Source organism: Echiichthys vipera (genome assembly GCF_963691815.1).
Source record: "Echiichthys vipera genome assembly, chromosome: 16".
Taxonomy (NCBI): Eukaryota; Metazoa; Chordata; class Actinopteri; order Perciformes; family Trachinidae; genus Echiichthys; species Echiichthys vipera.
In genome coordinates, this window is record NC_139841.1 from 19,516,400 (window position 1) to 19,543,565 (window position 27,166).

Genomic DNA, 27,166 nt, shown 5'->3' on the forward strand with positions numbered 1-27,166 from the left:
TGAACCTTTGAGACAAATCATACCCGAATGGACAGCGTAAACGGACAAATAAAACACCACAGAGAAGAATCTGCAGTAGCTACATATCCCAGGTGTTTTATATGTCTATCAAGGTATATAAACACATTGGGGTAAATTATTCTTTTTAGACAACAGTTTTTTTTTCAACTAAAATGTTGCATGATGTGCATTTTTGCAATTAGATAGTGCTGCCAGTGATCCGTGATCTTCTACACTGGCCAGACGTGACTCCTCCCCAGAGTTTAAATGCCAAAGACAGCATTTTAGCTAATTGTCTGGTAAAAGGTCAATATGCATTTGAAAATGAGACACATGGTGGGTGTTCATTAGATGTGCTGGGAGCTAGCGCTTATAAGAGCAGTCCTGGGCCCATCCAATGTCTTCCTCCTCAAGGGATAATGTGTGAAGTCCATTTCTGGCGTCTTGTCAAAGATGAAGACAATGCTGTCAAAGCTGTTATTTTTTGGGCATTGAATGTAAAGACCAGTCAAGGGATACGCTGCTTTTGGAACCACTTTGAGTTTCACAAGTTCTTCTTAATGGCTCAACCATTAACTTTCTAATTTTTACATAGCCAATTTTTCTGAGTGCACCCAGATAAAGGAGAAAACACTTTAACACACGCTTCAAAAATCATGCTTTATACCTTTTCGTCTGTGGAGCTTTTTTCTAATCCCACTAATCACAATTACCGCAGATATAACTCCAAATACTCTTGCAATCACAGAGAAGATGGCAGTATCCACCTAATAATGCACTTAAGTCACCTGAGGCACTGCAACAACCACGTAGTGCCGCCCAGTTCTCTGTCCCAACTTGTCAAATACACCAGTTTAGTCAGTAGCTCTCAGTTCTGAATAAAATGCACAAGGCACCCTTTAATGACTGTATAACACAGCAAGTGTACAAACTGCTGGACCGCAGCACAATGAGGTGACATTGTATAAAGAATGACAAAGTCTGCATAGGAAGGATGTCGGGGTGGATGGATAGATGGGTAAAACAAATACGGGACTTTTACTAAATCTAAGTCTAAGTAAAACAAATACAGGACTTTTACCCAGGAGATCACTGTTTGTGTTCCGTGTGAAACCAAAAGTTAACTTTGACTTATTTTAAATTCACGTCCATAACATACTAAACTATCATCCCGTAACTTCATAGTTCTCAACTTCTCATAGTTATTTTAACCCAAACCACTATCTTTCTCAAACCTAACAGTACCCTGCACGTTGAAAATGAAAGGGGTAGTCGGATCTATGTACGGCCCTGACCAAGAGGCCGTATGTGACAGGTTGGGAGTAAGAATATGCTGCAAGTTCAACACCACACACACAGTACACCCTCCAATATTTTATGACCGAGAGCTTTCAACTGCATGTTGTTTTGAAATTCAAAATGTTGTTAGATGCTGGCAGTACTGATAAACATATCAAAGTAAAGACAATCTCTGTGTCTCTCTCATCTGCTTGTGTTTGTTGACACACGGGAAAAATGGCCTTTGGATATAACCATAATATTAATATTAGTGCATATCTTTCAAAAAGAGAGAAATCTAGAGATCTAGAGAAATATATGATGGCTTCGTATTGTACTTCCTAGTAGAAGAAACAGCTGAGGCCAGCTGAATTGCCTAGGAACAACAGAGAAAATCAGCAATTACCCTACTAACATGGGATTCAATGCAGTCTAGAGCCTGTGACCCAAGTAAATGAAAACATTTAACCTATGCCAATTTTATACGTACAGGAGGATACATTCTTTATAAATGCCCATGGTTGCCTGTATCTGAGAGGAATATATGGTTCACAGAAGGATAAAACAAGACTAATTCTTACACTTACACAAGTGTTCATGACAGAAGGGAAACTGTAGGGTTTATTAAATGATTGGATCTCATTATAAATATATTTGAACAGCTTAAGCTCTCTGACTGCACGCCTCTCCATGGGCTGTCTGAAGTGCTATCACTTTGAAGTGCACTATGATGAGCACTGTGATTGTTGAAGAAGTTACACCATGAGTTGTCCAATTAAAGGCGGAAACGATAATTGCTCTTAAAAGAACGCATTTTCAGGAGAACTCTCAACACCTACCTTCACCCTTCACCCATACACAAAATGCATAAACCCACAAATATAATTTAGTCTAATACAAACCTCTAAGCTGGAACCCAATCGTAAAAGCTTTTCCCATTCTGTTGGGGTTATTATCAAGCCAAAAGAAAGAATCTCTTCTTAGCCTGTCATCCATCAATCGGGTGACAAAACAGTCTTCAAAGCACAAGGAAAATACGTTTGGTGCATGACAATAAAGCTTTTTCCCAAAACCTATAGAGTCCTTTGAGTAAGTGGCAGCGGAAGACTTGAAAGTATTTCTTTGACAAACCACTTAGTTCTCTGATTTTAGAGGACGAGTAATGATCCCTTCAGAGAGAGAGGAAATAGAGGGGGGCTCTGTTTCCTGAAGGGTGCATGTGTGTGTGTGTGTGTGTGTGTGTGGGGTGGGGGGTGGGGGGGTGGGGGGGTTGGATTGAGCCTTTGAGATTCTCAAACCTGTTTTAATAACCTGCGTAAACTTAAAGAAATCAAAGAAACAATCGCTCTATTTAAGCACTTGCCCTCAGTTACATGGTCTTTCATCATTATTTTTCCCTAGGGTGACTGTCACTGCAAGCATTTTCTTCTCTCATACTAATTATTAGTTGTGTCACTGTCAATGCTCAAGACAGAACTTTTTTCACTTAAAATAACATAACCACTAATGGGTAAAAGTTGTTTGTAGATTTATTGTGAGTGATTCATTTATGCGTTGAATACATTCTTGAGGTACATTCTGATCCGACTAAAAATAATTCAGCTTGACTCTAGTATAGCAATACAAGCTTTTCTAATAGTCTTCTAATACAACGTACATTGTACCTACATGAAGAGCGCTAGTTCCCACGCTCATGTCTGACGAGTTTGCGGTTCTTGCAGCTGTTTGGAATTTAGGCCTGTCTTTTTAGACGAGAGACTTAAGAAAATTGGAAAATATCTGTAAAACCAAAGAGAATCGTATCACAATCCACAGAGGGAATTGGAAGGCAAATCTATCCCAGCTCCAATTAAAAAGAGCATTGACATTCAATCCTTGAGAAGGCTCACACTATTTCCCTTGTCCAAATAAGAGCATTTTACGTATGAATATAGATCTCCTTTACTTTGCTTTACTAAAATGGAGTTTGACCCTGCTGCCCTGTGATGTCCAACATCACTGTGCAGCATGTGGAAAATATTGATATGCTGGGATTGTTTACCTTGCAGATGAAGCTTGCTCTCAGGGCTCTGCAGAAGGATTGAGCTAACCGAGTCCAGATTGTCATAGCTACTGCATCCCAGCGGTCCCGTCCGTGTCTCTGTCACCTGCAAAAGAATTAAGAACTGAAATAGTATTGATGCACATTTGAGAAGCAAACAAACGTATGTGTGCGTGTGCACAGACTAATATTTCTCTCAGTACTCTGTACCACACACATTCTAAAATTAAACATATGCTAAGGATCACAAGTCACCCCTGCCATTAACAATGTGAGGTGGTATGATAAACATCTTTTCATTACTGCTGTCAGTGGATCATGTTACAGTATTAATAAAGACTTAGACTTTCACATGTGCTAATTAAACTGACTGAAACATGTTTCATAAGCTTAGCATTTTATCAACCAGCCATAATGTGAGCACTAATTGACTCAATGCTTGAAACGAGGTGCAATTTTTTTTAAACACCTTTACATGACGCATCTTTAATGTAGCAGCTGGTGACGTGTCGAACTTTCAGCAAGGGAGTGATTTCTTTAAAAGAATTTCTTTGAAGGGGAACATCCACGGCTGTTTTCCTTGAACTATGGCTTTGTTCCGTTCCAAACAATAGCACTGAGACAATAAGGTCTCCCCACCCCCCTCCCCAGACCACTGTCAAAGATATAATGACCCTATTCATATGGAAAGACACTGCTTTGAAATATACAGCTTCAACGTTTAAGACCTTGAAGAGGTTGCTCTTGAAAAGAAAGGAAGTGAAAGAGTGAAATCCCTTCTCCTTTCAGTTGCCTTTGCTCATTAAGTTCTTCCAGTAGCTCCCAATAGTGCTTTTATACAAAGCCAAAAGAGAAAGCATTCAACAAAGATACTGATCTCACAAAAAAAAATCCAGTGTTTTGTTTTCTTCTTGCAGGTCTTTGTTGAGCACAAATGAAAAGAAAATGCCAATACCAAGTAGCAGACCTATAACTGGAACATTAAGGATACAATAATATATAACTATTAGAGTAATCTTATATTAAAATTATTTGAAAGGAGTTTTGTTTATTTGTAAGTTAAAAAAGAAGATGTGTATAGTATATTATATATCATATTAGAGAGAGGTTCGGGAATATTTTCTTTAGCATTTGTATCTGTCAGCACTTAGGCACTGTCGACAGAGTAGGGGTTTCTGTTGAAAAAGTGGCTCATGAGCTAAAGAATGTGTGGTCAGCACGTGTCTATCCCAGTAGGGGAAAGTCTTGTGAGTTCAACGCTCTCTAAATGATTTTCTTGGCCATTTGGGAGCTACAGAAGCAAGCTGTGAAGACAGTATTGACATATTAGCACGTTTTATGGACAGGGTACTCTTTAGGGCCTGGCTACCTTGTGATTGACAAGTTGCTACCACCGTGTTGTCTGGTTTAGGTGTTGTCCGTGTATTGACATTCATTTCGACCATTAGGACATTTGGGTCATTTGGTTAAAAATGTCTTACTTACTTAGCTCCACCCTCTTATTCAAATATGGTGACATCTGGCTCCAAAAAAACAAGACGCCAAAACGCCTTATACAGTCTATGTTCTAGCCATATGGTGAATGTAAATCCAATATTAACATTTGTAGCTGTTTTGTGTCTCCTCTAGCTCTGAAGGGGAATACCTGACATTGATGTGTGTAGGTAGGTAGCATACAGTGGTTTTATAATAGCTTTTTCACAGAAAAGAGTGAGTGCAAACCAAACAGTGAAGTTGCAGGCCGGAAAACCAAAACAATGAAGAGAACTGCAGACACAGCTGATTTTCTGTGTATGAGAGGCCCATTTGAGACACAAATAGTCATGTGATCCATTGTCAATATAAAACACTGATTATAAATAATTAATGAGATAATTGTAGAAGGAAAGGACAAATTAAAATCTGTACCATTGTAATAATAACAAATAATAATGATTAAGCTTTGTTAAGCTTTGTACAGGAAAAACTCATTGTATTAATATGATTAGAGCTTGGATATAGTTTGAGGGTATTCCAACCTGATCCAAAGGATTGGGAGTGGGGCCAAGACAGACACGGCTGATGAGTTTACAATATGTCGCTTATTGTAACTCATTGTCCTCTATTAACATCAGCTGACAAAATCACCTCTTCACTAAGACAAAATATTGATCAAATATTTGTACTTAAAAACCATCCATCATTATCTTCAACCGCTTGTCCCTAACGGGGTCGGGGGGGTGCTGGAGATGATCCCAGCTGACATTGGGAGTGAGGCGGGTACACCCTGGACAGGACGCCAGTCTATCGCAGGACACATAGAGACAAACAGAGATAGACAACCATTCACACCTACTGGCCATTTAGATTCATCATTAACCTAACACCTGCATGTCTTTGGACTGTGGGAGGAAGCCGGAGAACCCGATGAAAACCCAGGCAGACACTGGGAGAACACGCAAACTCCACACATAAGGGCACCAGCTGGGCTTCGTACCAGAAACCCTCTTGCTGTGAGGAGACAGTGCTAACCACCACACCATTGTGCCGCCCATTGTACTTAAAATGAATTACTGTAATGTGCTTAAGACTGCAGGGAGGTCTTGATAAAAGGGCTTTTACATTGATGGGTAAAGAAAAATGACCAATGTTAGTAAGATTTCCATCACCTATGGCCTCAGTAACTTGTGAATTGTTTGTGTGTGTGTGTGTGTGTGTGTGTGTGTGTGTGTGTGTGTGTGTGTGTGTGTGTGTGTGTGTGTGTGTGTGAGTGTTTGTCTGTAAATGACAGTGTGACACCATCTTTTCTGTCTTTAATGTCGAACAGCAACAGATGGTGAGCTGACAAGCAAGAAATTAGACAGATGTATATCTTACCCTTGGCATCAGGCTGTTGGGGGGGAAAAAATGCAAAATCATGGGGAGACAGACAGGAACAAACTCTGTCGGAGAACTATACAATTTAAAGATTTAATTATTGTCCTTTGGATAAGTTCAGATAATTTTCTCCATTCTAGGACAGGTAGTATTAACATGATCAAGATGATTGCTATATGTATCTATATTTAAATCTCTGGGTGGCAAATTGGCAGTATAAATCTAACAGCAGTGTGTTACTGTTGCATTAGAGTGGCATTCTTATGTCAAATAAAGTTACTAGCAATAAATTCAATATGCAGTAACAAAAAAACACTAGTTATAAAAATCTATATAATATAATATTAATATATAAATATAATACTATTGTAATGTTAAAAAAAACACTCTGTGTGGAGCTCAGTGTACTGTCTCTACGCAACCGGTACTCTTCCCCTGTACAAGATGTTTCCCTTCAACACACACTCACACTGAACGAATACAGAAATGCGTTGTAATATAGCCTGTAATGTTTGTTTCTATAAATACCTTTTGTTTACGTCTTTGAAGAATAATGCAATCCAAATAGCACAGAACAGGATATTGAGACTAATAAGTTATATTTTTCAGCAAAACTAGACTCATTCAGTCATGCTGTTTTGAAATCATGTTGTGTTTCCTGTAGAGATGGAAGTACAGTAACCTTAAATTACATTTAAAGAGGTTTACTTAATTTTTAAGATACTATCAGACCCATTTTCAAAGGATTTTACCACGGTCTGGTACAATAAATCCGCCGGGAGCTGCTGGATCTTCAAAAAAAACCTGGGTGATAAGGCTCAACATACAAATTCAGGAAAAATATCACACCATTACAAAAGTTTAGAAAATACACAATTTTTAACTGCGGCAAAGCAGTAGGCCTACCTCCTCGCATTAAACTAATGGATTGTATTAACTGCCTTTGCAGAATTTGTAACAAAGGATTCATTTTTTTAAAATATATTTCCATTTAACCTCAGTACACGGTAACGTCTCCCTGAAGGCAACAGTTCAATTCACTATGCAGTGGGTGAGCGGGGTCATTAGTAATTAATTGGCTTTCTCTGTTAAAAGTTCATCATACAGAATACTTAGTTGTTTTTGTGGCTTCCCAGCGTTCTTGGAGGCCATGTTTATTATTTTCTTCAGCTTATTCCCCCTCTCACAATTCAGGTTACTGCACCACATAATCATATTAATGGATTAAATACTTTCCACCAGAGTTTTTTGCATTTTTTGTTTCTAGAATATTTTTGCTCACCCCAAAATTGTTCAGCATGCGTAGGAAGTGAAGGCGTCGTGACAATTTATTTTTAAAGGTGAGACTGCTGTCAATGTATTTTAAGTATTAAAAATCATCAACCACCTCCAACATTTGCCCATTAATCATTATTGGCTGCATTGAACCTTGGCTGTTTTAAATAATGTTTATGTTTAGCTGAGGTTTACAATATCAGTAATGAAAAGTACATAAACAACCCACACCACTCTAAAGTACATTATTTCTTTTTGGTTAGCACCATCTTGACTCATCCCACTTGGGTGTTAAAAAAAATCACTTTTTTTGCTAATAAACATGTTTACTAAAGAGGCCTTTGTCAGTCTGGTTTTACTCTTATCACAATAAAACAAATGTTTTCCTGGTTTTAACTGGGAACTATTTATTGACAACTATTCTACTGCATTTGTCTACTCAGATGGTATATGAGACATTAATGATAGTCTCATGCCTGCAATTTTCATATAACTGGTGGTCCACAATTTCCAGCCATGTTCCCTTTATTTCCTTCCAGCCAAGCAATGGACTTTGAAATGAACTTCATGGCCTTGCATAAAATGCATGTGCAGATTGATTACAGAGCTAGACTTGCCTATCACACTCTACCATCTTGATGGCTGCTGACGGTGCCCTTTTTCCTCTCTTTTTGTTGTGGTTATCACAGAATGAATTACTTCCTTCCTGTGTTGCATGATCTATGGTGACTGAGCAAAGTGAATATCTGTCCTCTGTCGCCAACGGACATCTTCCAGGTGGCAAAGCAGGCACGAGCTAGATCAGGCACATTTACATTAGTAGTTACAAACAAATCACACACCCCGATGGATGTGCATAAACATGACCGCCGCATGCCACAGTCAGTTTAGCATAGAGTAATTTTTCTCCAAGAATTATTATTCCTTGTTGGGGGCAGACATACCCAGCTTTATGGATTAAAGACTGACCCTTGTAATCTGAATGACTTTAGGAGGAAAGCATACAGCACTTGTTTGGGTCTCTCTTTTCATTCTCTCCAGCACACACCATAAGAGTGCCGTGTACCAGATTATGAAAATGGAGTATAACGCAATAAAAATACAAGGAGCAATCAAAGGACTGAAGTGGGCCGAGGGGGACTTAGAGGATTTGGATTATTAAGCATAACACAACATAGGAATCCCAATGGGCCCAGACTGTATCACAGCCCACAGTCAGAAACCATGGTTCTGGAATATGCTTTCTAATTGTCATCTGTCATCAAGAAAACCATCTAAGCAAGTAAATAAAAGATGATGCACATGAGATCCTTCATTTATTCTGTTTCTATATTTTCAGTTGGCAACAGAATGTACATGTACTATTCCCCATGCCCCAAATGTTGGAAAACTTTCTCCTGTCTGGGCAAACTACTTTATTTTTCAAAATGCATAATTCATCCTGGTGACATACTGTATATGCGATGCAGCTGCAGTTCAGGTCTATTTACTCGTATCGTTGACCTTTGTGATGCCCCTGACTTTAGTTTAATACCAATTAAAAACCTAAATCAATTTATGGTTTATCAAAAGCAGATGGACTGCAACATTCAGAAGTCAACATGGTAGGCATTTTTATACCAAGTGCTGTAAATGTTCTTACAGAGACTAATTGCAAAATAGCCTTACATTATCTTGGAGAGCTGTGAATTATCAGAGATAATTGTAGGCCTCTCAGCCTCTACAGAAAATGTAAAATAAATGGACTTGGACTTCCTTGTGCCTGATTAGAGTAACTGAGAATGAGGTCATTGTCAATCAAATAAATGTCTGTTCTCAATTTCTCTCCAAGCAATAAAGCCGTAAATGTTTCATGGGAGTATTATGTGAGTTTTGCACATGTGTTTATCTGTATACCAAAGTATGAATAGAAATTTCAGTAGTAGTACTTGAATTAATGTAATAAAATCAAATGGCTTTCCATATCTATTAGCTTTAGTAGCTTTACATTAGGGTTGCAGCACTGTGATAATGGAGAGGGAGAACTCATGTGCATTAGATATCACTCTTGGATGTGTATCAACTGTCTAGGCTGTGCAATAAAACCACTTTCCACAAAGTTCATTAAAATTATCACAGCATATGGAGCTCTCATTATTTCTACAATTCCTGTAACTTGTCATGGGAGCAGTGTGTCCTCACTTCTATTTTTCAAACCGCACTGAGAGGAGTATATTTCTCAGACAGCAAACCCTGACATTATACTGTGTCCCCGAGTTGCATTTCAACTTGAAAGACAGAGGAGAATAAAAAGGTGGTTTGAAGCTATGTGAGATAAGGAAAAATAAGGATGAAGGCAATAAGATGGATGAGTGCGGGACAGGGAACAATACTGTAAGGTTGAACTCTCTTCATTACACATTGCTTCTGCTGAGCTTCCCTTATACGCCCATCACCTGCCATTCTTTTAATGACTTGCTATTTATGGATACATAGAAATGAAGAGAAGTGCTCCTCGGTAATTCTCAAAGCCTGATATAGTTGAAGATCTCTGAGGACATGTTTCTGCCTTGTTCATATCACATTACATGTGGCTACAGTGTTACTGTATGTCACATTAGAGGGGCATATCTGAGGAACACATATGATGCCACATTTCTATATCTATAGCATTCCTTGTATGAATTAAAATAGCATTCTTTGGAGAAATGTGTCTGTAAAAGCCATTTCTAATGTACCTCATTTGTTTTAAATGATACTGATAAAATGATTAACTATGGGGCATTTCTAATTATAACTGTAGAACTTTCAAGTGCGCAACTCAAGCAACACTGCATAGACAATCTGTCATGCTTGCTTGTGGCGAATGCAAATTAGATGTAAACTGCTCCAAACTTGTCGACAAAAATCTGGGTCATATTGTATACACATTACATTTCCCTTTCACACTTCACATAAGCCTCACATGACCGGACCAAGAAATGAGAAATAGGATAGCATAGCTGTGACTGCTAAACCTCCATCACCACCAACAGCACTGCAGCATCATCAAGAAATATACATATTGAGCGCTGGTGTAAATCACAGTAACTGTATGGGTAGGTGACCTTGCGAGGGATGCCGTGAGCACACTCCCCAGCAGGAACGCATACTCCCACACATCATGCATGAATGAATATACAGTACACACGCCACATGCACACTCATACGCAGCCGTGAAAGCATGCAAGCACGTATACACAGTCGATTTCTAATCATACTTCTTCCTGCGTAATCACACTTTCCCATAGGAAGGCAGTCACTCGTAAAACTGACATTTTCTTTCCATTAAAACACTCCATTGGGTATCTTATTTTCATTCCTAAATGACCCTCCCTCTCCACTGGAGTCCTACCTTGCAGCAATCAGGTTTAGCAACACAAAGACAAACAGCCACATGCAATTTATTTCTATCAGCGAGGTATGGTATTGTTCACAGTGGGAAGAGAACTCTGTTTTCGTACTGGTTATATTCTTCTTTTGTTTTTTCTATAGAACCGTTTTTGTGGAGAAAAATGTTTATAATTTTTGTCCTGCCAAAAAAAATACTAAATGAAGGCATTATGGATAATGGTACACTAGTCGGAAAAGGCACCACAGCTGTGCATCCCCGTGGTTAAGTATAGCTGTGACAGAAGTGACAATGATGATAAATACAGATTCTGGCACGAGAAGGAACTGAATTATGATTTATGAATTAGTAGAAATTGATAATACCCCTATGTTGCTTCTGTAATCCCCCCCCCCTTCCCCCATATTTAATACAAGAGTTGCAACACATTCATGGAGATAAACGATGTACAGCAGGAATCCCCCCCTACTGTACGATCTCATTACATCGTAACCCCAGGCCAGCTTGTTCAGTACTGTGGGTCTAATGTGTGCTTGTTTGTTTGTTTGTTTGTGTGTACACATATATGCTTGCATGCTGTCATAGTTTAGCTCATATTTCAGACCAGTGAATGAAAAGAGGAAAGGAGACTTTTATATCATAGATGTATGCCAAGCCCTTATTGTGTCATTTAACTTTTGGTAACATGTTAATTTGTTCTTTACTTTTGTTTTAACATATATAACAATATGTGGTCTTCATAACACAGCTGTAGTTTAGGTAGATTTTTGTATTGCAGAAGGTGGGGGAAGCAGCAGAAAGCACTTTTTTTTACCCAATGTATTTCTGGATAGGTGGGTCTCAGGTAAATAACAAGTCTAAGATTCTGCCGAAGGTGCCAGCAGCACAGTGGGGATATGTCTTGGTTTTGATTAACGTTCACATGTAGCTAAGACCTCTTAAGCAGTGCAAAGGCTCAGTGAGACAGAATGGGGTATCAAGGATGAAAGGTTTGATAAATTCTGCCAGCCACTGTGCACGTAGTCTATCAGCCCAAACATTTAGTGGCAAGCAATTGGATCTGCACAAATGGCACGCACACATAAAGAAAGCTATTCCCGGCTGTTGAAAGCATCTCATGTTTGACACTTCAGTTACTACTGCTTTTGATTACTAGTGAATTTTGTTTAGCAATAAAATCAGTGCTCCTTAGAGGCCAATTGTACATGTAACCTTATTTGTATTCTATAAATGTGTTTTCAGTATTTCAACCATTGCAGTTTGCACAGCATGTGCAACTTGTAGGAGTCCAATAACAATCAAAACATTGTTTGTATTTCTCTCAGATGAAAAGACGACTCAGTTCATAATGAGAAAGCTTGGCATTACTGCCTGCACAGATGCCTGATGTCATCAAAGATGGATTGGTATATGTCCTGCTGGCTGCCCTGATGTTCACGTACTGTTCTGCTGCCTCATTAGTAGTCTGATAATGAGTTAGTTAATCAAATAACACTTGCAAAAATAGTACGAAGCATAAATGTTGTTTTGATATACTGCACATCCACAATATATAATCATATCTTCAATGGGGGGGTAGGGGGGGTTATATTCTATATATTTTTTATTTATTGTTTCATGATGGTGCCACCGCCTTCTAGTGGTGCATTAATTAGATGGAATAAGGATGTCAGTTTTAGTTAATTTTGCTTTTGACAGCCCGAGGACAACTTTGAAAGTGAGTGCTAATCTATTCATTTTAAATTTTAAAAGGCAAAATGACAACACATGCTGGATCTTAGTTGATTCCAGGTCACCAGGCCTAAGCATTGGGGAATATAGATATTTTTAAAGATGTCTTTCCAAACTAAAATGTGTTAACCTAAGTGTGCGGTTGAGAGAGAGAAAGAGAGTGTCAGAAAGAGAGAGTGAGCATGTGAGCGATGGTGAGTATGAAATGAGCAGCTAGCTGAAACATAGCAATGCAGTGTGAGTACAGTTGTAAATAAGAGCTACAACTCCTCAAGATCCAAGCCAAGTTCAAAGCCAAGCCCAGAAGCTAGTGACAACTGTAGCTTATGAGTGACCAAACAGTGATTTACCAGGGAAAAGTGCTTTTGTACATCAGTTTGCAGGTAGATACAGTAGCTAATTAGCTGCTCAGCTGTAGCACATTAAGCAGCATGTAACCTGACCTGCAAATGACACTTAGGTCCAGTTAATTTACCACATCCTATAAGCAACCAAACTCGAAAAATGATGTTTCATTTTCCCAGGAGGATATCACATTAGGTTACTATTTTGTTTTGGTTCCAGGACAACTGCTTTCCATCACAGGAAATAGTTCTGTGATATCAGGCCATGAGCCAAACAAAACTTGGCGGCGAACCATTTGGGACATTTTGTTAAAGAGGAGGTGGCATCCACCAGCTTCTCCCCGACATCTGCACAATATGCAGAAATCTACAAATTAGAGCCTCTTTTCTCTTCAAAATCAAATGTTGTCGATGTATTGAAAAACTACTGTTCAAAGGGATTTTTTTCCCTTCTTCGATGGATGCTCCTTGTTGGGTTTAATCAACAAGGTTTTATGATTGCATTTGTTTTGTATTGATTTGCAGACGTAGTCCTTCAAACCATGAAGTCCTTAACCATTTTTGATATTCCATTTTTTTTTAAATCCAATATGTTCTAAGTTTCCATATGAAGCTGTGAAGGTGATTACATTTTTTTACTTCAACTGTTTGTGTGACATTGAAGCTATAATTGGAAACTTTCTGTAATTTTTTTTTTTGTAATTTGCTGAAACTGTCTCTATATCCTGACAGCACACTGAGACAGACTATCTGTGAAAAAGTAACACTGCTTTAAGAGCAGTTATTGACAGTTATTGTGTAAGAGTTGTTTTTCTTAGGGTGTGGTAGACGCCAGCTGATCATGTAGCAGATGCTATTATGAGCACACAGAGAGGGCTCTGAAAGCAGTCAGTAACAGAAGGTGGAGATAGAGCTTTTTTTTACTATTAATAATCTATTATCAAGGTTAAAATAGAGTTAATTTTAATGATATTAAGAATAAAAGAAATAATAAATCACAGGTTCTGATATGTATACCGTGATGTTTGCCTCAGGCTGATAATTATAATTGTTGGAAATATGTCTTTGATGGAAGAGAACATTCATATTTTAATGTATTTAGTGTTTTATTCATTGCATTGGTAAGTTTGCATTATGCCATTCCGCTTATTAATTTCTGGGCATACAGAGATAATGAATAAGAGTAGACTGTTCTCTTATAAACCCCTAGGGGATCAAGTGAAAGAAAAGTGGAATATTGCCATGCAAATATATATACAGTATATGACACAAATGCAGTGCAAGTACTGAATGTAATAATTATACATGTAAAAATGTAAAAATCTTATTGTTAAAAAAATCTATTAAAGTATTTGTCAATTTATGGTTTTGTATTTATCAATGCAACATGCTGGAAATTAAGCGGCAGAAGTAAGTAAGTGAAAACATTCAGAAAGCTGGTAAATGGGCTTATTATGAGACTAAAGTGGCACTTTCCACACAAAACGTTTTCAATGGAACAAGGTGGACCTGACTTTCAACCCTCTTGCAGACAGGAAATGTCTAAAACATTTCTGCTGTATTGACATGTGTTTTTCATCCTGATTGTAAGTTTGCACTCCAAAGCAGGTCTCATAGCCATACTGAATCAATATTGGAGGAGCAAAGCCCTTGTTCTCTGTGTTTATAGATCCATGCCTTCTGCTGGACTTTGCTTCCTGTGCACATTCTGATCACTGACTGTCTGCTGGGGACGTGACTGCCGAACTGCAATTTATGCTGCCTTGCATGCAGCAAAGTGCCGCAGGTGAGAGTCAAACCCTGGCTGTTGTAGCAAGGACTTTTAGCCTCTGTATACGGGGGGCTCGATTGCACTGTTTGAAGACATAATTACACATGTGCATCAATATAGCACCTGCAAGTTAGGGTTGTGAAATGTACGTAAAATTCACACAATGATGTGCATATTTTGAAATCATATTACACAAGCTTTTGCAAAATCTTCCTTTGTGCACATCAATGTTGTTACTTAGAGACATGCATGCTGCTCTCAAGTTACATTTCAAATTATAGTTAAGAGGACAGGAGACTGTTTTCTTTGGAGAGAAGGTGCATTGTACCCTAACCCCGAGCCTATTACAAAACAGTCTGCTGCTTTTAAATGACATGACTAGGGTTAATGTGATTGGCCATTACTGAAGGCAACACCAACTATTTACCATGATAATATATACTCCCCCAGGTATGCATTTATTCCTATTTCACCCTTTTCCCCTATTTTTCATATTATATATATTTTTTTAAAATGTTAGTCATATGAAAGTATGTTTAAGGAAATAAATCACCCAAATACTTCAGGAAGAGCAACTCAGTAGGGATCACACAGTCTGAAAGAAGATACATGCAATAACCAACATAATACAATGACAGTATAGACAACATGATGACAAAATTATACAAAGAATGTATGTAAAGATGTACGTTTCTTTTGTTTGGTACAGAATTACAGGTACACTGTACCAAACAAAAGAACACTATGAAAGTGTGCAGTCCTTCCCACTGTACACTATCTAATTTATTCCCTATGTGTACATAGTCATGTTTGTTTGACCTTAATAGAGCAAGCCTATTACACTGCTATTTGATCCTGTTAGAAGAGTAAGACATTCATTATGAGAGTCATTATTAATTCTCAGAGGATTCTAAACATGAAAGGTGAAAGCTATCTTGCATTCTCATTAACTAACATAACCCACAAACCCCATCACCAATCCATGCCTAGCCCTTTACCAAACTCAGACAAAGCTTCACCTCTTGACATATGCTTCAGGTCCATCGGTCTTGATAGCAGACGTGCAGTCTACTCAGCTTTGCAGTATCTGTGTGTGTGTATGTGTTGTATGCCTATACTCTCTCCTCTCAACACCTCCTGCCTTCCTTTCCTCAGAAACTGACTCAGCAGCCAATGTCAGGTCTGCTTAATTTTGTCATGCTTGACTACCTGCTACCTGGAGTCTCGTCTGCCAGAGCCCCTTAATCCACTTGTCACTCACAACAACAAAAAGCTAGGAAGGTGCTCGTTGGATTAAGACAGGGAGGTGGAGCATTGGTGGATGTATTGTAGAATTGGATTGGAGATTTTTGTACAGGTGCCGAGGCACAGGTGCATGGCAGCAGCTGTGGAAGTTTCAGATTTATGGAAAAAGTCAACATTATTCCAAGACTGTACCAAGAGGAAGGCTATAAATTCTGGAGAAGAAATAAAATCTTCATCCGGTCATGTATGCAACTTGTTGTATAATACTAAACAATAGCATTTTAATTACAATCGTGCAACTTGTTTCATGTTTCATCACTTTCTAATGTAGTTTATAATATTTGGTTCTTCAACATTGTTGTTTATTGCAATTAAAATACATTTTTATCAATGTTACTTTTGCCAGACCCACTGGCAAGAAGGACATCAGTCATGCAGCTGTTGCCCTGGATGAAGACATGAAAAGATGATTGGCAGAATGGGAAGTCCTAAAGATGTTTGGTTTAAATTAGTTTTCATGGATCTCTGTAGTCCATGTGCGTCCAACAGGCCTCCAGGATGCATACACTCCTGCTGATCAGTGCTGCGAAAAACAAGCAGTTTGGGTATAACACCTACAATAACTAAGCTATTTAGCTGTTGTTTTGCAACAGCCTGGTGCTGACTGTGCATAATTAAAATAAGCTAGCCACAGTGGATTAGAGTTCTGTAACTGCACATTGCTTTCATAATGTGCTTTTTGCAAATTAGTGAAACTTATCGATATAATTTACGTTGCCTTAGGCAACATATTGACTGCTGTTTGAAGTAAAAACTTCAAACAGCAGTCAACATGCAGTCACAGATCAGTGCTATAACCCACAAATCTTTATCTTGGATGAGACTTTACTGGCATTATTGCCATATTCACATTGAAATGTTTTTTTTATGCTGATGCTTAAAAATACAGACAGTCTTTTCCTGCACTAGCTTAATTTGATGAAACTCTAACCACAGTTTAGTATCTTTAATATCTTCTATCTCAATTTCCAAATGAAGCAAAATATCCCAGTCCAAAGTCAAACTTGGATATTAAAGTTTAGATGGTCATCATAGTTACAGGATGTGATGCACTGATGCAGGATTAAAGTCTATACAATCAAGTCACATTCCAATTTCTCAATGTCTCTATTTTCACATCTGCAACTTGCTTTCTGCAAAGAATTGTGTGATTGGAGACCTGGAGAAGAAAGCCAGAGAAATCTAAATAATTCTGCACATCAGGGCTTGAAATTATACCAGCTAACCCTCAAAGTCTATGTAAAATCTGACTGTGGCAGGTAAGACACTTCTAACTGCAGCTTTGTTGGCATTTGAGGTTTTCTGACTCTGTTTCCATGTCAACATGAAGCTTCTCTGGCAGTGAGGCTTCATCAATGTGCTTTAATGCATTCTCTCCCTCCAACTCATTTTGGAATACATTTTACAATTTCCTGCACAAATGTCTTATTGTCAATTTCTGAATGTAGTGATATTGAGTGTAAGGTATAGTGAAGTTCATTAGTTGGAATGTTTTCACCTCTTTCACCCATAGCACAGTAGTGCTTTCATCGTAGCAGAAGTGCACACCAATATAATGTATTCAGGATGGCAAATGTTAAAATAAAATAGTAGGAGAGATAGCTTTACCATATTTTTGTGTATGTTTGTTATGACATATTTGGCATAAGTGGACATACTAGGATAGAATAACACTACAAATAAACTGATACATTTCAGAGAGAGTAATCAATGCTTGGTTCCTCTCGGTTATCAAGGTTCACTGAAAGCATATTAGAAGCAAACAGTCCCTGCTGCTGAACTGCTGACTTGTTAATCAAGTTGACATCTACACAAAACAAAAGAAGAATCATTGATGTACATTTGGGTTTAGTTACGGCACATGTATTGCCTTGCAAACTAGGGGCACATGAACAAGGTCATATAAGACAAGCGGCAGTAACATTTATTTGTATACACATGAAATTGTAATGCTTATCCCTGTCAGTATGGTATAGGAGTGATTCAATTTTAGGCAATATGTGGTGCCTGAGTTGTTATTACCATAGTTTGTTTTAATACTTTGTATTTCTTGCAGTAAAGCTGCCTTAAGTGCTTTCACTTTAGCAAGCATTTAATAAAATTTATGGTAGATAAACTGTAGAGGTCATTACTTTTCTGACAGTATTAGAGTGGTTCATATAATCAGCTGACAACAATAGTTTGATTTGTGTGTTTATGTGCTGTTTGTTAATGTGATAACAAGGGCAACTCCAGTTGGCAGGAAGTACCTGTTCAATGTATTATTACCATTATGATTATTATATCGACATAGCGCATCACAACTGTCATTGCTTGCTAAACCAACGCAGTTGGCATTTTCAAGCCCAGCAACAATGTTGCGTCCATCTGTACTGATGTTGGTGTGTTGCCTTCTTGAGGCAGCATATTTTCCTGGTATTTATAGGATGCATTAGTCATGGACTGCAGTTATATCTGCAGCTCTGTAGTTTATCCATGGATTGGGCCGGTCAGGTCATAAAAAATAACATTCTGGTTAATAGCGGACGGGTGAAATTAGATATCATTAATGAAAAATATTTATCACATTCTCTGTGAACAGAGCAGGGCAAAGCTGATCCTCGACGCGCATTTCAGCACAAAGAACAGTAACTTCATCATTCCGCTCGTCGCTTTTCCACCCAGGGACGCATACCGTAGCAGCGTTCCTCCTCCTCCTCAGTTAAACAGGTTATTGGTGTATTCGCTCATATACAGTCAAATGGAGTTGAGCAAACCATATCCATTTAGGGTATTCTATGTGATCTTCTTGGGATGGCAAATACAATATTGTTCCACTTTCATTTAACAAGCTTCCCCTTAAACTGTTAGAAGCCCCCTGGTGAGGCCTGTCTCACACTTTGAAAACCTCTGGTTAGATTATTTACACGAGTTTATGCCAAGCTGAGCTCATTCTTCACCTGAGACAATGTGGGCTAATTACTGGAACATGGTCACAGGAGAATAGTATTCCAAAACTCTGCCCTATGTGGTTTTCTTGATGTTACTTATACTTTACAATTGCTTCCCCCAGACCCTTTTCCTCAGTGTCCCTGCCCCCTCTTGCGAATGGCCACGACGGGTAGTACAGGCAGTAGACTCACACAGCTTAGCTTTTATCCCAGTTGTCTGACAACCAGAACATAAAGAGGAGACAAAAAAACAAGAGAGCTTATTTGTTTCAATGCCTAAATCTATGTGTACTGTCCCTGTTTGTTAATGTTCATGGTTAACTTATTTTTACCATCCCCTTGTGGTAAAATGTAATGTGTTTCTGTGAAAAACAGTGTTTATATGACTGTGATTTGATGAATATGCATACAGGAAGTGTAGAATTTGAATCACAGAAACTGCCATTCAGTCACATCTATGTAAATTACTGTATTACATCCATCTGTTCACATACAGTGGCTTGTTGTAGCATCACCTGCATTGGTTTCTTTTCATTACACCTACTGCTATAATTAAGTACTTTTGTGAAATATGTTAATTTTTTGAGTGTGTGTATTAAAACTAGATTATCTGCATGATACTACCTTGCAACTTATGCTTATGTTGATTCATCTGGATACACTTTCCATGTATTTTTGTTTTGCAGTTTAATTTTTTTGCATTATACAGTCCTCCATCTGTCTCCGGAGGAAGTGAAAGCAAGGTGTTTATCTGAAAAATCACATGGTGGGATGGTGGATGGTAGACTATGTTTGTGTTTTCATTTCAGAGAACCTTTCTGTAGTAACTGTTTTCTCTCATTTTCAAAAGTAGAAGTAGCACAGTATTGTAGTAAAAAGTCTTAAAGGGGACATATGCTCATTTTCAGGTTGATACTTGTATTTTGGGATTCTAATCGAACATGTTTTACATGTTAAAAAAACACAACATTTTATCATTCTACCCTCTGTCTGTCTCTTCAAGGCCGCTTCGGAAAAGCCCTGACTGCTCCGATTGTGACATGGGAAGGGAAGTTAAATCTGACTTTTGGTGAATCCCAGGTTTTCTGATCTAGACAGCCCACACACTTACTGGGATGTCTTATTTCACAGTTTGTGGGTTGGTGGGCACTTCAGATACCAAAATGTATGTGCACAACCACTTAAGATGTCTGTTTTTGCATGATATATCCCCTTTAACCACGTTCTTGTATTTGGGTTTTTTTTGTCCTAAAGAAAACTGAAAAAGGGTTAGGTGCTGCGGTATATGACAAGAATTAATTTATCAGGTGGTGCATCCTTGTTTCATTAGTATTGACTAATTGACTACTTATATGACTAATATAACTATGTGTGTGTATGAGCATGTGCATGTTCAATGTGCACTGACCTTGATGGCATTGGTGGAGATCTGGATCTCATGCAGCTTCCTCATCGTGCCGTCACGGTCGATGAAGTAGGATGAGGCCAGCTGATGAAGGGCTTCCACGTTCTGAGTAGCGTTGGCAAGCTTCCTGTCCAGCTTGTTTTTGGCCAGATACATGGTCAGTGCCTCCTCTCCTTCAGGAAGCACAAATAAATTGAAATGTAATTAGGATTATGCTTACTGCCCGCCTTAAATGTTTTAAAGAAATAGACTACTTGATGTATTTAATGTGTTTATAGCGAGTGAACTATTTAAGGCCCCAATTGAAGAAATTATCTTGATTAAAGGTGCACTTAATAAATAACGTTAGTGTACCGTAGATATCTTCACTTGTTAGATTTGTCCGACTCATGCTTATTTCAGCAGCCAATGAAGCTCTTAACACGAGGGATAAGTCGGAGGTCTAAATACCAAGACAAGCAGTTTTAGTTCAGAAACCAGATGCTCCAGTTTTCCAGGAACAGTCTCTGTATTTGCTGCTTTATCCCCAGCTGGCACCATCCCCAGAAATGTCCCTGGATTTACCCCTATTGGGATGGCATTATTTCTCTGAGAGGTCTGGTGGTATAGAATTGTTACCTCAATACCAGAGGAATTTTATCCTTTAGAGAACAAAAATATATCACATCCGGTATCTTTTTTTTCCAGCTACCTCAGGCATGGAATACACAAACTGAAAAAAAACCCCCACACAAATAGAAAATAACATTACCGGTTGCAGAGATTAAATTAGTGAGGAGGAAATGAGTAAAATAAAAATGCGTACAGGAGGCTGGTGTGGAGCCACTTGAGGATGATTGTACTAGATTGTCTGTATTGTAGCATTGTGTGGCATGTTGTTGGATTACCGCAGTCCCAGATTGTCTTTCTTCATGTGGATGACAAGCCATTTGATGGTTAAATCAAATTACTGAGCCTGTCTGGTGATACTAACATTGCTGGGAGAGGTGTTAGAATTTATTTATTTAAATTTTTCCCTCGTTTCATACTTAATAATTCTATTCTTACCAACAATGCATTTAGAAACACATTAGAATACTTTACACAACCAAGTTGTTGTCTCTTAAATCAACAGCAATCTGCTTGGTTTCTTGTTGGCATAAGTATATGCCAGAGCTAAGCCAAACTCTCCTTAATGAGCTATTATTGTTGTTGTTGCTGTTGTTGCTTCTGCTGCTGCTGGCGGTGTCACATCTGAGATATTTTAAATGTCGGCTTGGGTGGACCTGAAATTCTCACTCATTTGCTGAGGTAAAGAGGCAAAGTTTCAATCTTTAGTGTGATGTGAATTTAAATTCATCTCCACTGTAATAATGTCACAACTACTGTGAATATAAAACTGATTATGCACACACACAAAAGCATGTCTCTAATATCTCTCCATAAATGCAGTACTATGCCCAGAAGTAAAAATTTTGAGAGGTGAGAAATTAAAGCCCAAAGCGCACTCTCACCCACTGTACAGTATGTGTGCACAGTATACTGTATGCCAAGTTAGACTGTCCTGGGGAGGGGGCTGTATTTAAACTGAGCCATTGACCTTTCAGTAAGTGCCTGTATACTGCAAAAGGGGAAGAATGTGAACGCCTGAAGCAGTAACAGGGCCAAATATTTACAGAGCACCAGAGAATCTTTCTGATTTGCATGGCGTGTGCTTGTTTGTTGACACTCTATAAAGGGCTGAGCTGCTCAGTCTCTACACATCATATTTTCCCCATCTCTCATTCCTACAAGCAGAAACAGATGCATAGAAAGCAAACAAGCAAACACCATTTCGCCTCTGCGAGCTCGCACAAACTTGCCTTCGAAGATTACTTTTCAAATGACAAACCATATGCCTGGAACTTGTTCAAGAGCATGTCATATATGTTCAGGTTTCCAGTGACGTGAATGCTTATTTAGCCCCCAGCGATGCATTGGAATTGGTCATTTAACTTGTGGTGACCGTGACTAGGGGTGGGTAACAGTCAAGGCCAATGTCTCATGCCTGATTAGAGTACAAGCACTGAGGGGACGAGGGCCCATTCTCGGATGCTACCATGCGCTCACTCCCTTGGGGGTTAACAAAGTTACTTACACACACTTGACTTACACTACTGCACAAGAATAACGGTCCCATATTAAGCTCTTGATCTGCCCTTTTTTTTATCTCTATTGCAACTTAGTGTGGCATAAAGGAGATCGTCTGTACATAAATAATCTGTGGTTATTGCTGCTGGTCAGGCAAAACCATTACCTCGGTGGCTTAAAAAAATTCACCCATGTGCACCTTTCTGTAAGTTATACGCTGTGTTACATTATTATGGGGCGCCTCCTGGCCCTCTGCCAGAATTAATCAGCTCATGCGGAGCTTATGTGTTTACGGTTGAGAGGCATTTAAAAACAACGCGCTGTTTCACCTCAAAAGAGTTTGTGCTCAAAAACATCTCTGACATATGTACATTATTTTGTTCCTTTTTTTGTGCACGTATGCAGATGCCAATGAGGGTTAGGAGTGCAAGTAGGGTTTTAAAGTAATGGAAAGGCTGGGAGTGCTCAATTTGGTGTTAATGGTACATGTGTGGGTCACTTTATGGACATTAAACTATACTGCTTTATATTGCACAGAGGAAAAACGCTAATGGATATTGTTGGGTTTACTTTCAAAATACTTTCATATAGATTCACAGAATGCAGACACAGATATAGTTAAATACATTAGAACATATGCTGCTATTTTTGTTTGATGCATTTGAACTGTGGTCTGTGTATATTATAGATGTGACAAAAAATGTGCCCTCGGCTGAACACAATCTGTGTGTTTCACAACAGACCATAGAGAGCAGTAAAACCCCACAATGGTATAAAGAAACTTAAGACTAACATTTTCTTACATTAATCAAGAAAACATGTCCTAAAAATGGTTACTGACTGCCGCAATCATTCATCCTTGAAAACAGGTGGAAAGACTTTCTAAAAAAACACATAATAACTGCATACACACAATATTTTTGAGTAAGGAGAGGAATTAATTCAACCAATTTTCTACTCAACTATAACTAGATTGCCCTTGCTTTAAGCAAGAGATATTCTAAAAGTGGGGCTGTTGCTTTAAGATAGCCACACTCTCAATGCCCAATTATGCCATGTGCTTTTTATGTTGGCAGCAGAACAACAGCAACTACAAAAGGCTTCAAGTGTGATGAGTCAAAAAGGTAGCGTTGACATCTTTCGCAGGGCGGTATACAACCCGTGGATACTGCCCGTGTTCTGCATATGAACTCTAGCCTCAGGCTTCAGTGACCACAAGTCACTGCAATAAACTACTTCTTCCTCTTCAGTGCTGAACGCATAAGACTTTTGCACTGAAAAGGTTTCAGTTCCAGTCATATAGATTGTGTATTCACTAGAGAGTAGGAGGGGAAATGAGGCCTCACAGCTCAAATACAGACCCTCCTATATGTGAAATCTTTATTCGGTCAGTCTGTACTTTTCAACAGGTCTGCCTGACCTTAAAGTGAGACGATGCCACATTTGAAAGAAGAAATATCACATTAAAACTTTTTAAAATGAAAAGTAAAGATTCTAAACAAAAAAATGCACCTTTCTTCAATCAAATTCACTCAGGGGTCATGTAACCTTTCTTGATCTGGTATTACAAGTAGCGGTTGATATTGGGTTGTTTTGTCTCCTATTGTTGCCCAAGTGGATTTTTTATTGTTCTGAAAAAGTTACATAGCCTCACTCTTAGAGTTGGAGGTTTTTTTTTGCCAAGTGGCAGCCTTGCAGTGGCGCTTCATTAATCTATGGTTGACATCACTAAGACTACATCTATGTTTTATAGCCAATGCTTTTTGCCCTCTTTAGCCCAATATGCAGGCAAAGGCCCTTTTAAAATTTGAAGTGAATTTCATTGGACATTTATCTTCCTAGTGTTTCCTGAACATTACCATCTCTGCTCTCTCTTAATTAAAATGCTCTAGACCCCTCTGTATAAGAGAAATCACAGTAAAACAGCAGTATGATCTCACTCAAAATGTAAAACTGAACATACAAGGGAGAGGTAATGACAGATGTGGTGAAATATGTCCCTGGCAGCTTTAGTTGAATGCAAATCTGTCCTTCACACTTTTTCTCCTAGCATTTATATACACAGCACAGCCAGCTCTGGCTTCTGGAGCGCTGATTCACAGTGGTGGTGTCTTTTTTTGTGTTGTATTCGCTCTGTTTGGGTTTCAAGTTTCCAACACAGTGTGCACACAGGATGAAGTCGGGTCATATGTTGCACTTCTGATGCCTACTTTAAAGCATCCACATGTGTTAGAGATTCGGCTTCCGGTGGTATGAGGTAGTTAAAATGTTCAGACGGCAGAAAAGCAGCAGGTAATTGATAATTATTTCCTCAAACATCACTTTCAGTCAGTATTATAAAGAGACGGTAACTGAAAATCATCCTCTCTTAACTGTTTTATAGAATGTAGCTTAACCTGAGATGGTGACAGTATTATATTTCCACACATTTACTATCTCCAAAAGCTAGAGCTTTGAATTAAAACAGTCCAATTTATAAACAAAAACAAAAGTTAAAACTGGTGTAATTTGCTATTAATTTCATATTATTTATAAATAAATCAGATATGATCATGTTAAGCATCAATATTTTAACCCTTTAATGGTATTTGGGTCAAACTGACCTGTTTCAAGTTTTTACAAGAAGAAAAATAGTACACGTATACATTTTTTCTACCTGAAAATAAATGGCCTTAGCTTATTTTATGTGATAAACATGTAAAAACAAAAAAAACATAGGGTCACTTTGACCCGCATACACCGAGACACAGAAACATGCAGACACACATACAGAGAGGAGAGAAGCTGTTTGCCCTCACTGTTCCCCACTCTTTACCTTCCCTCCCTCCCTTACCTGTCCACATTCACCACCACAAAAAACAAATCACACTTCCATTCAAATTGTTAATTGTGTTCTAGTAGAGACTGATTGAAATCATTCAACATTTGTATGTAGAATATATATGTATATATGTAGAAAATATATTTTAATGGTTTATGAAGTACATTTATGTCATTGTTTTTAAAGCCCCAAATATGTCTGGGACTGATTTGACCTGAGGCATACCAGAGGCTCACAAATGTGAAGACCATACAAGGGTTAAAGTGTAACAACTACAGCACAATTAGGGAGTTATTTTCTTGCTGCCGCCTGGGCCAGTACCTCTCAATAGCCATCACAAAAAGGGGCAAATAAAAATAAATAAATTATAAATTCAGCAAAGATTGTCTCCACAAAGGGTATTGTCTAAAACAATTTATGTTCTCTGAGCAGTGGGTGTTGGTGCCAAGTGCTTCAAGGCAACACAGGCACCATTGTTTTTGACATGAAAAGAAGCCAAGGGACTATAAAACACAAACAAAAAATAAATACATGGGAAAGAAGGTCACACTTTACTTGAAAAATCTAATAGTAATATGCTACTAAACTCTACTCGCTTTAGTAATACAAATGGGATATGGGAGGGTTCTCAATCACCGGAATGGACTAAATGAGAGTGACGTCACCAAAACACAACAGCACTGGTCAGCTGTCCAAGCAGTGTCTGTCAATGACAATAATGAAGGAAGTGGGAAGGTCTACTGTTGCACAAAGTCTTAAGAAAGGGTGGACGGCTAAACGGCTAAACATAATAAGTGTGTCAACACAGGAGACCCTGGTACTCATCCTCTATCCCTACCCCAAAAGTTTGTTTCTTTACCCAACCCTTAACCATGACCGTTTGTTCAATCCTACCCAAACCAAGTATTTTTTCGTGCCTTCATTTAACCTTACCTTCGAAAGTGCCCTGTGGATTTTTTGGGGTTTTGTTTTTATCATCCTGTGTATCATTATCTTCCTTATAAAACATTAGCAAAGCTATTATATTAATATTTAATGTTCACGCATTGTTTACATCAATATTTTTCTAACTTGCAGTCTCCTTCTTCGCCGCCTCTGCAAGCTCATTGATATTTCTTCTTTGCATGTTACCACCACCAGATGTCGGTCGAAGGAATATTGTGAAACCGGCACTAGGATTGTCCCCTGTGTGATCTTGGGTGAGTATTGTATGTGCGTCCTTATACAGGTGCACAACACAAAAAAACCAAGGATCCATCATAAACATCTCTCCATAGTGTTGATAGTGTTCAAACACTCAAAAGAGTATAACTATAGGGGCAACAGAGCAGAAAACACTTTTATAAGACTCTTCTGAAAGGGTCATATGGGTCATTTTGGAATGCCCTAACGATTCAAATGTTTTTTAATTTATGAACAAAGATAATTAAATGTGCTTGTGATGCTGTGTATTTCTCACTCCAGTATAAATCAGTTATCAACACTAAAATATCTAAAGATATAAGATATATTGCAGTATAATATAAAATAAAAAAATACAATAAATAAGAGAGAACGTAAGAATTAAAAATACGTCTTGATTGAAAACCTTGACTTGGTTTTAGACCTCATCACCTCAGTCAGTTTGAGAAGTGGCACTTGAAGAAGACAGCCAGCATAACGTGCATTTGCTACCGTGGACAGCTATAAGGCTTAAAGAAGAAGCAGAAAAAAGGGTAGGTGACATAGCAACGGTTCAATGGTCATGCATGGTAACCATTTCTATTCAGTTCAGAGGAGGAAACCTCTAATGGGGCTCTTCACACTTGACCACTTAACTCTGAGTTGCCTGTGAGAAGGGGAATTTTTTTCCTCTCAAGTGTATAATGACTCCTGAGACCTCAAAGTGTAGGTGGCTGAAGGAAGAATTAGCCTCTTCTTCTTACTTTAT

At 38.4% G+C, this 27,166-nt stretch overlaps 1 protein-coding gene across 1 annotated transcript in view; it reads right to left on the reverse strand.

Moving 5' to 3' along the window:
* Positions 1 to 27,166, reverse strand: part of brinp1 (bone morphogenetic protein/retinoic acid inducible neural-specific 1) — a gene marked incomplete at its 3' end in the record, with an annotated part of 109,233 nt that overhangs the window by 25,948 nt on the left and 56,119 nt on the right. Inside the window, exons 4-5 of the mRNA XM_083930066.1 lie at positions 20,310 to 20,479; positions 3,320 to 3,425 (exon numbers count right to left, since the gene is read on the reverse strand). Of these exons, the coding sequence (XP_083786192.1) occupies positions 3,320 to 3,425; positions 20,310 to 20,479 (276 nt within the window). The remainder of the gene's footprint in view (positions 1 to 3,319; positions 3,426 to 20,309; positions 20,480 to 27,166) is intronic.